The following is a 13967-nucleotide window of genomic DNA, read 5'->3' on the forward strand; positions in this document are numbered from 1 at the left end:
CTCCAGGATGAGAACCATTCTTCACCTTTTTTACCACTTCAAAAATGCTATAACTATGTCAGGTCTGAATCCAGTTTGATTTATTTCATTTCCTGATAACGAAAACGAAACAGTTCATAGTAATTGTGGAGAATTTGAAATTGCATTTATTTTCATCCTGCTAATATTGCGCGAGGCCTCAGTAACCTTTGTGCAATGCCCTTTTACAGTAAGTCAGTTACGTGGAAATATTGCTCTGCCGGTGCATCAAAGGTGAAGCGGAGGGGTGTTTTGCTGTTTGGTGACTTTGCTCACGCGCTCCCACACGACCGTTTCCGCGTTCATCGGCGCAAGGTCAAAGGTGAAAGATTGTCGCTTCATAACTCGTCCCCAGATTTCCGTCCGCGCTCTCATAGCAGTCATCGGAACGTAACATCACTACAGGAGGTAAAGGAAAGATCGCCTTTAAACTTGGTCAAAAATGACTCGAAAAACGTCCGATTGCGCTTCTTTCACAACTGAGAGAAGGACCCACACTTGAGAATAATATTGGCGAATAATGGCCGAAAGGTAAGCCCCTTTCAAAATGTTTGTTTGGCCGAGAATGGAGACGACATGTAAGGTGTTGTCATTTCACTGTCTTGTTTTGTATATTATAATATTTTGTGTTTGTCAGTTTCCGTTTTTTACGGGTTCATAGTTTGTGTATAAGCAAATGAACTTAGGACCGGATTACTTTAAAGGCCCTGTGTCAGGGTAAAACCGTTTCAACGCTCGGTAATAGCTGGTGGGCTTTATTTCGGGGTGATTTTGAGAGCAAGATTTTCAGACAGCCGAGAAGTGTATTTCCTATGGACCCGTTGAACAGTTTTTGAATAACTGTGATTTAGTAAAGCGTATCGTGCAGAGAGACATTGAGATGCTTATACTACGGTTACAGTTCCGTTTGAAAAGGCAATGGAAAAGCCGGGTCGATTTCAGACGGTACACAATACAATCTTTTTGAAAAGATGTACACTTGTCGAATTTTATAAACATGGAATGTTTCAATTTGTAAACAGACCTGTTGGGTCGATTTCGAAATTCAGAGTAGAGATAAGCGCTGGATTATTCTACGCATATTTCAAACGCAAAAGTGCGGAGAGTTTGCACGTATTTGTAAAGAATAATTGTGGTCGATTGCAAAGTGCCGGTGAATCTTGAGGAATATTCAAATTTTCTGTGTGTTTTTGTTCCAAAGTCGCGAGTATATTGTGTGGCATATTAGCGTAACTTTTGTAAGTACCTCTTGAAAAAAATGGCTCTTAAAAAGTGCCTTGGCAAAATGATAGGGACGCTGCTGCTATTTCTAACGATGGCGTGAGAGTTCTATCGGTTTGACACCAATTTAAATAAGCCCATGGATTTCGATTTCACAATTATTTTAGAAGCGTAATTAGGGTGATTTTTTATTATTACTTTTCGCCCCAGATGTTTTCACATAAAACAAAGACTTCAGTCTAAGCGTCTGTATCAAATATAAAACCAACACGGGACGAAAAAGTCTTTAATTCGCGAACTCGAACCGTCTTTCAGTATGGATGTGCGATTATAATCACTTTATTCACGGGACTTGTTGAGGAACAAATTTAATTTTCATACTTGTCAAAACAATTCAACTTGTTTTAACCTTTGTGTCGAAAGGCATGTTGACATTTGCTCGGGGACTTCGCGTTAGAAACGAGGCGTTTGTCAATTATTTAATGACTTTAATTTTATCAATTAACAATGTAAGTTATTCAATTCGTGACAGCGCCAAACTTTTGTACTCTTCACTTTTTGTGTTCGGAACAATGGATGGAAGGGTCTAGCATGCAAATAGCTGGAATTGCATGGAAGTTGTTCCCAGACATGTCTGTGCCTGGCCGTATTTTATCTGAGCTTTTATTGTCACTCTTGGTTGTACATAAAGGTCTTTCTTCTCTTTTCAAATGGACATTTTTGTTTCCAAACTTCCTCAAAAAGCTTCAACACTCATGATGCATTAAAGGATGAAATTGTCTAGTCAAATGAATTCGCCATTGGGAAATGTTAAGATGGATTTTGAGCTGATGGATTAAAAAGAGTTTTGTTTTGATGATCTTGTTAACCCATTGACATTGAGAATATTCCCCTTAGCTGATTGGAATAAGAATCATTTAGCATTGTAAGACAGTGTCACCAGGGTTAAATTAAACTTCACTGTAATAAAATTGTAATAGGAACTTCAATACTTCTTAGAAATACCCACAGCAGTTATAGGGAATCATTTGCTCATAGCAATTATTCCCTTTATATCCCTTTCCTCCAGTCCACTGTACAAATATGTATGTGTGAATTAAGTTTGCAATTTCCCACCCTTTTGATATTTTTTTACCAAGCAATTGTTGATCCCAACAAAGGTAAACATTAATGCAATATAATGTACAACACAAAAATAGACATTACAATAAAGTATAAACAGAAACTTCAAGCATAGGCCAAGAATGCTTTTCTTTTTTTTGTTTGTTTTTTTTCCATGTGTTTATGTCAGAATGTTTGAATTGTCCTGCCTATTCTAGTGAAAGACTATATATGGTTCTATAGACTTGTAAAAACCTATCCTTGTGGACAGCCACATTTTTAGTTACCACAAGAAAACAGGATTATCCTTGTGTAAAATGGTTTTAGGGCATACTAACTAATGTTTACCATCATTAAATTTTGGTCCAATCATCTTGTGCTAATTTAACACCAAGCAATTCCAGCCTTACCAAAATTGGAGAAAAGGAATTTTGCAAAACAAGAAAATTCTTGTCTTCTTTAAATAATTAAATCAGCATATTTAAAACAATTGGCAGTACAGTATTTGTGTAATTATTCCATCTACAAATTTAACCATTATCATTCGTTGTTAATTTAATAATTTTCTTTTTGCGAGCCTTTCGGAAATTTAATTTAGCAATTTGAGCCATCTGAACAAAACATATCAAGTGTTGTTTGCGGAATTGTGAATATGTGAGTGATCTGCTTTCATTAACTGCAAACTCTGTCAAGGAGCTATAAAGGCTCTTTGTTTGAAAATGCTAGCGTATTGGCTGATATTACAGCTGTTGAAATGAACAATGTTGAACTTTTCTCTTCCCAATTTCTCACAAAGAAACGTTAAACTTTGTACCCTGTAATGATGTAAGTTTCATGTTTCTAAGTGAAGTCAGAAATCACTTCTATGTTATTCCCAGAATCCCAATGATGGCGAAAGGATTTTGTCAGCCCATATCAAGGCTAGGGAATTCCTTGCTCATGGCGTTGAGATATGATATTCCTACCCACACACATGCCCTCAATTTAGAAAACAAATTTCCTACTAAATATAAGGAAGAGGAACTCTGTTCCCGTTTATAGAGTTCCTGCAGGCTATTAAACAATTCTTTGTCTCATTTAAAACTTCTATCTGATTGAATCTACGTCCATGTAAATTCTCTGGGCGATGACGGGTTTTTTTTTGAGATTGACGGTAAATACAGACACTTCCCCTTTCAAAAACAGTCCGCAATTAAGCTTTTAAAACTCAGAACTTTTTTTCCGTTTTGACAAAATTGTCTGTGGTTAAAAGGCATCTGAACGCATCGTTGAACAACTCATAAGAATAACAAACATCTGGGTGCATCATTGAACTATTTTCCGCAGTTTTTGCTCTCCCTCAAATGACAAGTCATCATGTGTTATTTTTAGTCAAATTTTATTGAATAGCGTTGTGTGTTTGTTTAAAAAGATTATGTAAATAAGTAGGTGTTGTGATGCTTGCTTTAATTCGCTTAAAATGGTCTGTTTCAAAGGATATACGTATTCCTTGATAATCCTCTGTGTTGAACTAATTAAAGTTGAAAATTGACTAAAATTGCATGCTTGAAGTTCAAAAGTTTGTATGAGACTATGAGTATATGAAATTGACAAACAGGTTTCTAACCGTGGCATTTCATTTTTATTGGCTGCCTAGCGTCGTTCCTGCAGCCAATCAGAAGCATCGTTCACAAACCATTTCTATGAAAATCAGAACTTGGCAAGTTCAAGAAAAATTTGCGGAGCTTGTCGAAACGGTGCGAATCAAGCATATTTTGTTAAGTGATGTGGAATTGTGTGTTTTTTAGGGTTGATTGGGTCGAAATTCGTGAACCCCGTTCCGGGGACCTGATGTATGCCAACATCAAAACAGGAGAATGTCTGTGGGAGGCACCCACTTCGGCGAAAGTGTAAGTTCGCAACAAGCATGGGCGGGGGAGGGGATTGGGGGGCCATCACTAGTATGTAAGACTGAGAGGGGGGAGGGGTCTATAAGTCAATGATAAAAATCACAGATAAGACAATATAAAGTGATGAAAGTAATGATTTTAGCTATAGTCTTTCCCCTAGCGATAAATATCTGCACCAAGTTTCTCATTAGCTTTATTTTTATGTAACAGTGAAGCTTTAGTTTCGCGTGTTTCCGTTCTTAACTGAGAAAAACTAAAAGACAATAGACTCGACCTCCCTGTACGGCAGCTTTGAAGAGTTGAGAGATATTCGCACATGAGCCATTTATTTATCAAATGACTTCCTAAGTTGCCCTTTATATATTTGCAGGAAGAAGACGAGCACAAATCAATGGTGGGAACTCTACGACGACAAAACAAGACGATATTATTATTATAATGCGCATACCAAACAGACAGAGTGGAGAAAACCCAAGGAATCGGATATCATAACCTTAGCTAAGCTACAGGTACATTTATCAACAAACGTTTTAAAAAAAATCCAACTCTAACCAACCCAATGTTTACGAGAAAATGTGCGAGGTAATATGTAACGTACAACTAAAAAAATTCAATTTCAGAATCTAAAAGGAAAGGCGTCAAAACGCCGCTCAAGTTCGTCTCGGAAAGACGGCTCTCAACGCCGTCGCAGCTCATCGGGCCGAAGGGAGAGCGGCGAGGACCGAGGTCAAAACGATGCCGACCGATCATTACCTCGTAAATACAGTCGACATAATTCGGGTGAGAGTCTGTCGCATGCAAGAAAACACAGTCGAAGCTCCCATTCAAGATCCTCTAAGAGCCATGGACATTCGTCTAAGGATGATCACGATGAGATAGACCGGGACTCGAAGGGAGATGAGGGGATGACGAAGGATGGTGAGACGGTCGTTCACAGCTTTAACGAAGCAAGAGAGAGTGCGGATGTTGACGAAAGACTGCACTTCATGGTACGGTATTAAGAAAACACCTTTTGAGACAAGAATTATGTTGAGAAATTATGAGAAAGATTCTCGACTTACTTTGCCGATGTTTCCATGGGCCATTCCAGCTCTTGTCCTGAAGGGTATCTTGCACCTTTGCAAAATAATTTTCGTACAAAGTGGATTTTCGTAACTCTATATCGTCTTTCGTATGTTTTCTTTATATCTTTATGTATTCGTCTGCAGACAGACAATCGAAACTAGTGTTATATATACTATATAGTTTTTATCTTGGTAAAAAACAGCTGTTTTCAATAACAAAGCCTCCTAGGACATAGCAGGAATTGCCCATCTTTAAACATGCTCAGATATTATCAAAAGTTGAAATGTCCACTGTTTTTTTCTGAGTGCATAGCAAGATAAATATCCTGCAGTAATTATGTGTTTCGAGTTGTTTGGATAAATCATTTCGGGTCGATTACTAAAGAAATGTGTATTTTTCATTTTGAGTGTCATCTTCCGGTCCTTTGGGAAAGCGTACGTGACACCCTGTAGAGTTGCAAAACAGCTGCAGGTTCGCGGGTACCAGCCGAAGTAAATTTCATTATACTAATCGAAGAATGCCTATTGTGAAATAGAGGAGCCTCTGAGATTCATTGGTAGAAATGGAGATATATAGCTACCCAATCATCGGGAGTTCTGCGTATAACTTTAAAGCGAATTTTGAAGACATTGCAACGCTTAGTTGTCAGCCTAATCACACGACCGCAACCAAAAATGCGTTTGCCTGTTTTATTATCAGATATACCTCGTCTGACCGTGTGTTTTAATCTATTCAGGATGGCGACAGGCGTTTTTCCGAAAGAGACGATAGCAACGATATCTTGGATGTTCCAGAGCTAAACCGCGCGAACCGTGCCTCGGATATGGACCTGGACACGAGCCCGCACGATATGGACACGACCACGCGAAATATCGAGTACCTCAAAATCAGTGGAGAAATTGCCGATCTTGCTGACGATGCAGAAATTATTGCTGACGATGCAAATATTTTGGAACCTTCGTTAGGGAGCCTAATACCTCCCCCGGAAAGTCCTTCGGGTCGAAATAGTAACTTGTCCAGCAATTCCCCCCCGCACTTGAGTTACGTGAGCGATGGTCCGTTGTCGGAGTCCGACACCTCCGCCCTTAATGATTCATTTCACAGTTGCGATAGTAAGTTGGGCGAGTCAAACCCCGAGTTGGAAGTTATTGTAACGGGAGCGTCACCCCCTAAGGACGGGGGGTTGTGGGTGCCGCAAGAAATTCCACGGACCACGTCATTCTTTAATAAGATGGTGGACACTCAGGGAAACCTGAGGACGTTCAGCCCTGAAAAAGGCTCGAAGAAGGTCCAGCGACAGGCTAGGTAAGTTTCTCTATCAGTTCTAAACTGTTCTTCCTAGAGGTCCAGTAAGGATCATCTCTTATTGATCCAATGTTACTACAGAAGGAAACCTAAACTAGACTAACTTTATTTATACTGGATAGCTCTATCAGTTCTAAACTGTTCTTCATAGAGGTCCAGTAAGGATCATCTCTTATTGATCCAGTCTTACTACAGGAGAAAACCTAAACTAAACTACCTTTATTTATACTGGATAGCTCTATCAGTTCTAAACTGTTCTTCCCAGAGGTCCAGTAAAGATCATCTCTTATTGATCCAGTGTTACTACAGGAGGAAACCTAAACTAAACTAACTTTATTTATACTGGATAGCTCTATCAGTTCTAAACTGTTCTTCCTAGAGGTCCAGTAAAGATCATCTCTTATTGATTCAGTGTTACTACAGGAGGAAACCTAAACTAAACTAACTTTATTTATACTGGACAGCTCTATCAGTTCTAAACTGTTCTTCCTAGAGGTCCAGTAAGGATCATCTCTTATTGATCCAGTGTTACTACAGGAGGAAACCTAAACTAAACTAACTTTATTTATACTGGATAGCTCTATCAGTTCTAAACTGTTCTTCCTAGAGGTCCAGTAAGGATCATCTCTTATTGATCCAGTGTTACTACAGGAGGAAACCTAAACTAAACTAACTTTATTTATACTGGATAGCTCTATCAGTTCTAAACTGTTCTTCCTAGAGGTCCAGTAAGGATCATCTCTTATTGATCCAGTGTTACTACAGGAGGAAACCTAAACTAAACTAACTTTATTTATACTAGATAGCTCTATCAGTTCTAAACTGTTCTTCCTAGAGGTCCAGTAAGGATCATCTCTTATTGATCCAGTGTTACTACAGGAGGAAACCTAAACTAAACTAACTTTATTTATACTGGATAGCTCTATCAGTTCTAAACTGTTCTTCCTAGAGGTCCAGTAAGGATCATCTCTTATTGATCCAGTGTTACTACAGGAGGAAACCTAAACTAAACTAACTTTATTTATACTGGATAGCTCTATCAGTTCTAAACTGTTCTTCCTAGAGGTCCAGTAAGGATCATGTCTTATTGATCCAGTGTTACTACAGGAGGAAACCTAAACTAAACTAACTTTATTTATACTGGATAACTCTATCAGTTCTAAACTGTTCTTCCTAGAGGTCCAGTAAGGATCATGTCTTATTGATCCAGTGTTACTACAGGAGAAACAACTAACTTATAACTAACTTATCTTTATTTCTCTAGTGATAGAAGTAGCAATGGACCACAACTCGCAAGCCCTGTCTTACGTAACGAAGGGGGACGAAGAAGGTCAAGTTCGCTTGACCCTAAGGCCTACGACAACGTACCATCACCTTATTTTTCTACCTACGATAATTTGAGGTCGGACGAGGCTGGTGATGAAGGTATTAGCAGTCGGATAACTTCTGTTGACAGTTTGTTTGAATAAGATCACTGCCTCGTGTTTACATCTGAATATTTCTCATTTTCGGTTTTATTCAGGACCCAAATCACTTTCACAGAAGCTTATATCAGGTGGCATGTCTTTAACGACCGCTGCCCTCGTCGAAGACTGCGAGCCTATGGAGTCTTCTGGGGACAGCGAGGCGCCGCAAGACCGCAACTCAAGACAGTATCAACACCAGGTCTCTGACAGCGTTGTGATGATGTCAGCGAACGGCGGGTTAAACAACCCGCCCGCTCGGCCGCCCGCTCTTCCAGGGCTCAGAGTGCCAACGAAACGAATTGTAAGTTAATGGATCTGTAGTTGAAACTAGTTTAATATATTTTGATATCACTCTACAGTGGTGGATCATCCCGAGTGGGTTTTGCTACCCATTTACAATGGTTTCCCAGGTCGTCTGAAGCCCGTTCAAACTACACTGTTTTTTAAACAGAGCCAACATTTAACGGCTAATGGCATTACCGTGAGGTGAACCTTTTTGCTTCGTCTAAACACTGCATTTGGCAGAATACTTTGACGATAAAGCGAAGTTTATTTGAAATCTCTCAGTAACATTCAATGTTGTTGTTAGAAGAGTACATCTTAGAGAATTGAACTTCGAGATGAGATGCTCAAACCTTTCTTGCTATTTCTCACAGGAAAGATCCAATACATGTCCTGTTCCAAAGAGTCCCATGACACCTATTACGCCACCTCCAGTTGCAACGCAGAGATTCAACGAACCGGATTTCTCCGTGCATTCGCGGAGCATCTTCGGCAAGAAGGATAATTTGAATTCCATGTTTAGTCATTGCAAGGTTGGTTGTGGGTGGTGGGTTAGAAGGGGATAGGGTGAAGATAGGGAGAGGGGGACGGAGCAAGAGAGAGGGGGGTGGGTAGGGAGGTAGGGGCTGTGGGTGAGATGAGGGTATTGCAAAAGGAATAAATTATTATGTAGGGATTTCAAGGGGGTGAAGTATAGGCATGAATGGATATAGATGAATAGATTAGAGAGAGACCTTAGAATGGTCTTGGCCTATATGGAGTGGGAAGAGCCTATAGCTAGAGGGGCGAGGGGAAAAAGACAGTGGAGTGACGAGAAAGGGTGGAACATATCTCAGAGTAAATTATTTTTCCGTCCGTAGCAACCAATCAAAAAACCTGTTCTGAACACGCGCGATAAACAACTGAAGAAGGAAGCACTCGAGATGTTTAAATGTATCCTTTATAATTCAAATACCAACGGATAACTAATCCCTGGATAATTCCAACTGTTCCATTCTCGCATCCGAAGGGTGGGGAGGCACGGGCTAACGACGATGTCCGCTGTGTAGTATGAACCTTGACATGATTACTTCAGTGGTATTGGTGTACATGGGGGACAAGCCAAATCGTAATAAGCCATCAGAAACGGCGTTATTAGAGATCGTGACGAAGGCTTGGGCAAACCAATCACTTCGAGACGAACTGTATTTTCAACTGATAAAGCAGACAACTGACAACAACAGTTCGTAAGTAACTGGTCATTTTACTTCACCTTTGGCGATCTCATCTCGTGTCGCTTGATTCAAGTTCAAAGCTGTGATGAGATCCACTTTTTATCTCGCCTGATCTCACCAAACATCAGGTCCACTGCTAAACCCACCTGTCGCATCCTTAGCCTTTTTGATATGGTTTGATTTCAAGTCCTCAACCCGTCTGGTCTGATCTGGCTTGAGGTTTTCAGATGATTAAATCAGAGGAGACCTGATTTTAGGTTTCATCTGATCATATCAGACCTGATCTTAGGTCCCTAGCTGATTATATAATATTACGCCTGAATTTGGGTCTCAGCTAATCTGACCTGTCTTGACCTAAGACCCTTAGCCGATCATCTCAAAACTGAATTTGGCCGACTTGCCCTCCCCCTGTCCCCATAGCATCCGATCTGTCCCCATGGCATCCAATCTGTTCCCATGGCATCCAATCTGTCCCCATGGCATCCAATCTGTCTCCATGGCATCCAATCTGTCTCCATGGCATCCAATCTGTCCCCATGTTATCCAATCTGTCCCCATGGCATCCGATCTGTCCCCATGGCATCCAATCTGTCCCCATGGCATCCAATCTGTCCCCATGGCATCCGATCTGTCCCCATGGCATCCAATCTGTCCCCATGGCATCCAATCTGTCCCCATGGCATCCGATCTGTCCCCATGGCATCCAATCTGTCCCCATGGCATCCAATCTGTCCTCATGACCGAGATAACTTCAGATGTCTTTATCTCCACGAAGCCTGGATTTCGCCTTCATCGACCATAACATTGTTTTCTTTGTTTTGCAGAACAAGTTTAGAGTTAGGATGGGAACTGATGGCGGTGTGTTTAGCGATGTTTCCTCCCTCGGCGAAATATCACAGCTATCTGGAAGGATACGTCTATAATCACCTCAAAGATAACCAGAAGCCGATACACAAAATATTGGAACAGGAAATCTCGGTAAGTATTTCTTTCGAATTCTCTAGAATTTGGAAGGAAATCATAACTACTACTTTCGTTCCACTTCATACAAACTTGTGGACGATAAAGACGAAGGATTTTTTGTGTTATGAAATTACTTGAATCACTGAAGTAATCACTTACAACGGAAATTACTGATAACCAATGTTTTATTCTGCTCGCTTGTGATTGTTTTACGGGATTTTTCCACTGTTGATCTTTCTTGTAGAACCGTGTCGCCCAATACGCTGAAAATTGTCTGTACAAGCTGGAAAAAATGGCGAAGACAGGCTCAAGAAAGGGCCAGCGGCAACCGACACAAGAAGAAGTGAATGCAGCCAAGGTGGGTACCAGCTGTTTGACAAATATCTTCAGAATTACCAAATATCATATTCATATTAAGACCACGAAGAACATAGTTTACTGTATGCTTTCGGCTTTAACAGAAGCAGTACCACTCTCCCCCCCGGGGGTGATATAAAATGGGCCTGTTACAGGGGGGTGACAGCTTCTATCTATAGTACTTGCTGACTGACGAGTCGTTTCCCTGCAGAGACGAAAAATATTTCATCCATTTTGGTTGCTATTGGTAATGTAAATTGTTGAAATCTTTCACAGAGAGCGATATTCCATCCTTCAATGTTTGGTAGTACACTGGAAGACACGATGGAGATGCAACGAACGACGTTTCCTGACCGTAAACTACCCTGGATACTGACTTGTTTGACGGAACAAATTGTCCAACAACAGGGCACCTCGACCGAGGGAATATTCCGGTAAGTCAAGCATGTGGTCAGGGGGGGTGGAGGCATGAGTTAATAGTTGATGTCAGAAGGTTAACTTCCCCCCTGCATCTACACCTGGTGGTGTAACACAGCATGGTTTGATGTGCATGATTAGGGGGGTGGAGACGCAGTGATTTAGCAGTCCGAGTGATTGAGATTGGTAGAAGCTCAGCTTAGCTTAAGCGTCTATTATTTTCATCACCTAGTGTTCCTGGTGATATTGACGAAGTCAACTCTCTCAAAGTTAAAACTGACAGTTGGTCTTACCCCGATGATTGCAACGACCCGAATGTTGCAGCTTCACTATTAAAACAATGGTTCAGAGATCTCAAAGATCCACTCATTGACGAGTCTGTTTAATATCCTTTTTGACTCCACTGTATTTATATAAACTGGGTTGCTCTATCAGTTCTAAACTGTTCTTCTTAAAGGTCCAGTAAGGATCATCTCTTATTGATCCACTGTTACTACAGGAGGAAACCTAAACTAAACTAACTTTATTTATGCTAGATAGCTCTATCAGTTCTAAACTGTTCTTCCGAGAGGTCCAGTAAGGATCATCTCTTATTGATCCATTGTTACTACAGGAGGAAACCTAAACTAAACTAACTTTATTTATACTGGATAGCTCTATCAGTTCTAAACTGTTCTTCCTAGAGGTCCAGTAAGGATCATCTCTTATCAAAAATCGAAAGTATTTAGTTATGATCTTTAACTAAGCTCACTGAAAGATGCATAACGAATTGTGACGATGAAACGATATCAAGCGGTATTGTTGCATCTCTTCCTACAATCAATCGTCTTGTATTGTGTTTCATTATACGGTTTTTACAGGTAAGCGCAGAATCATCGTTTATGCTTTTGGTAATTTGGTAGTCACAAAACCAACAGGAATGTTTTCGGCTTGTTATCAATCCATACCCCTTAGTTAAATCTTGGCTTGACTGCCTTCAAATCCTACAGTGGTCGAGGGCGTAAACCCCGTAGACCTTCGCCAATATTCTGGACAGAGGCAAACAAGGGAAAGGTTACAAATGCTCTGGGTAACAATGCCCTTATTTTAACGTCCGTAACGTAACCTCTCGTTCACATTTATCAAAAAAAGAGAACCCTAGGCAATTTTAAACGGTTTTCACTCGGTATTTTCTCAAGATATTCTGCAAAGCGGAGGTAATAAGTATCACAAAAATGGACGTGAACAACTTGGCGATGGTCTGGGCACCGAACTTCCTACGGTGTCCTTCAAACGACCCGAAAGTTATATTTGAAAACACACGCAAAGAAATGACTTTTGTACGAACGTTGCTGAACACTTTTGATACAACTTTTATGGAGGGTGTAAAATGATCATGGGATAATGCAAAACATTTTACCGCGTCTCTGATCTCTATAATCACTGGAGTATTATCTTGAATGGAAATCTCTAGCGAGGTGTAAAGTTTTTTTAGCTATAGAGACTGAGAAGTCTTTCCCCGAAACATTTGTCTTTCATTGAAGTTAATACTCCAGGACTATTTAGAGCTCAGTATATTTCGTTTTGTTTGCGAGCTCTGATCTTAGTCCAGTGTTGCGAAATCTATAAAGCTCGTCAGCCACTGACCTCGTGTAATTGGTTTGGTCATCTGGAGTACGAGACGATGTGAGCCCACGGAATAATAGCCATGACATTGTATAAAGTATTGTTATTAATTCAATTGAAGTTTTATTTTATTGTCAAGTGTCATCAACACTTTGAACAACGTTCCACTTTAAAGCAAGATGCACATGGTGTTATATTTTACTTTGAAAATTTCTGGAAATAATTGTAACTAGATCATAACGCTCAGACGAGCAATAGATAGACAACATACTGTTTTGTAAATCTAATTTCTATACCTTATCATGTGGATATAATCCTGATAGTTTCTTTTGTTGTAATACTAACTGTACCATGTGCATCTCGCGTGCCGAATCGAAGTTATATTTATGTACACGTATTAATTGAAAGATGTTATTTGAGCTTCAAGAGCGTTCTGTCAGTTTATTTATTTATTTATTTATTTATTTATTTATTATGCTTTGCCAGATACACACAAACTTACTGTACAATAATAAGCACAAATGATATAGGACAAGGCAGGGTATACGCTACAGCTTACGGCAATTACAGCAGCCCTTTACAATAATACAACACAGAAGACAAAACGACATTTATAGGACTAATAACAACACGAAGTGTTGAACGAGACAGGTTACGAGACACGTTACAAGACAAACATGTCAGTAGACTTCCACGTTCTAGGATCTTCGGCATTATAAATATGTAACGCCGATTCATAATAATGATTATAAAGTTTGTTCCTGAAACTACAAAAGCTACATTTACACCACAGGCACAGGAGCTGGCAACATGATCTTTTCAGTATATTGGTCTTGTCTTTTAGCTCCTGTTTAACTGTTTAGATAGCCGAAATTGAACAAAGTCTAGTTTACGGGTGATTACTGCGGCTTAACAGAGGCCGGATTCATTGAAGTTTGATAAGCAATTAGAAAGAACAAAAGACGTTTTAAAAAATTCCCCTCCTCAAGGGACTTCAAAATTCTTGCGCATCCTTTTGTTTTCAACTAATCGTGCTTGCAGAGGATTATCGTTGAACAAAATTA

The 13967-nt window shown here is 39.9% G+C and overlaps 1 protein-coding gene across 1 annotated transcript; it reads left to right on the forward strand.

Moving 5' to 3' along the window:
- Window positions 1-394: 394 nt before the first annotated feature.
- Window positions 395-13328, forward strand: LOC114523129 (rho GTPase-activating protein 39-like). The gene is made up of 16 exons (XM_028543977.1): window positions 395-549; window positions 4128-4229; window positions 4600-4738; window positions 4850-5218; window positions 6031-6599; window positions 7864-8024; window positions 8122-8366; window positions 8722-8880; window positions 9208-9280; window positions 9423-9573; window positions 10386-10539; window positions 10769-10882; window positions 11158-11315; window positions 11531-11683; window positions 12050-12158; window positions 12477-13328. The coding sequence occupies exons 1-16, from the start codon at window positions 539-541 to the stop codon at window positions 12669-12671; spliced, it is 2862 nt and encodes a 953-aa protein (XP_028399778.1). The 5' UTR covers window positions 395-538; the 3' UTR covers window positions 12672-13328.
- Window positions 13329-13967: the final 639 nt, after the last annotated feature.

The sequence above is a fragment of the Dendronephthya gigantea genome, unplaced genomic scaffold (assembly GCF_004324835.1).
Source record: "Dendronephthya gigantea isolate DGI-Jeju-01 unplaced genomic scaffold, DenGig_1.0 000026F, whole genome shotgun sequence".
Lineage (NCBI taxonomy): Eukaryota > Metazoa > Cnidaria > Anthozoa > Malacalcyonacea > Nephtheidae > Dendronephthya > Dendronephthya gigantea.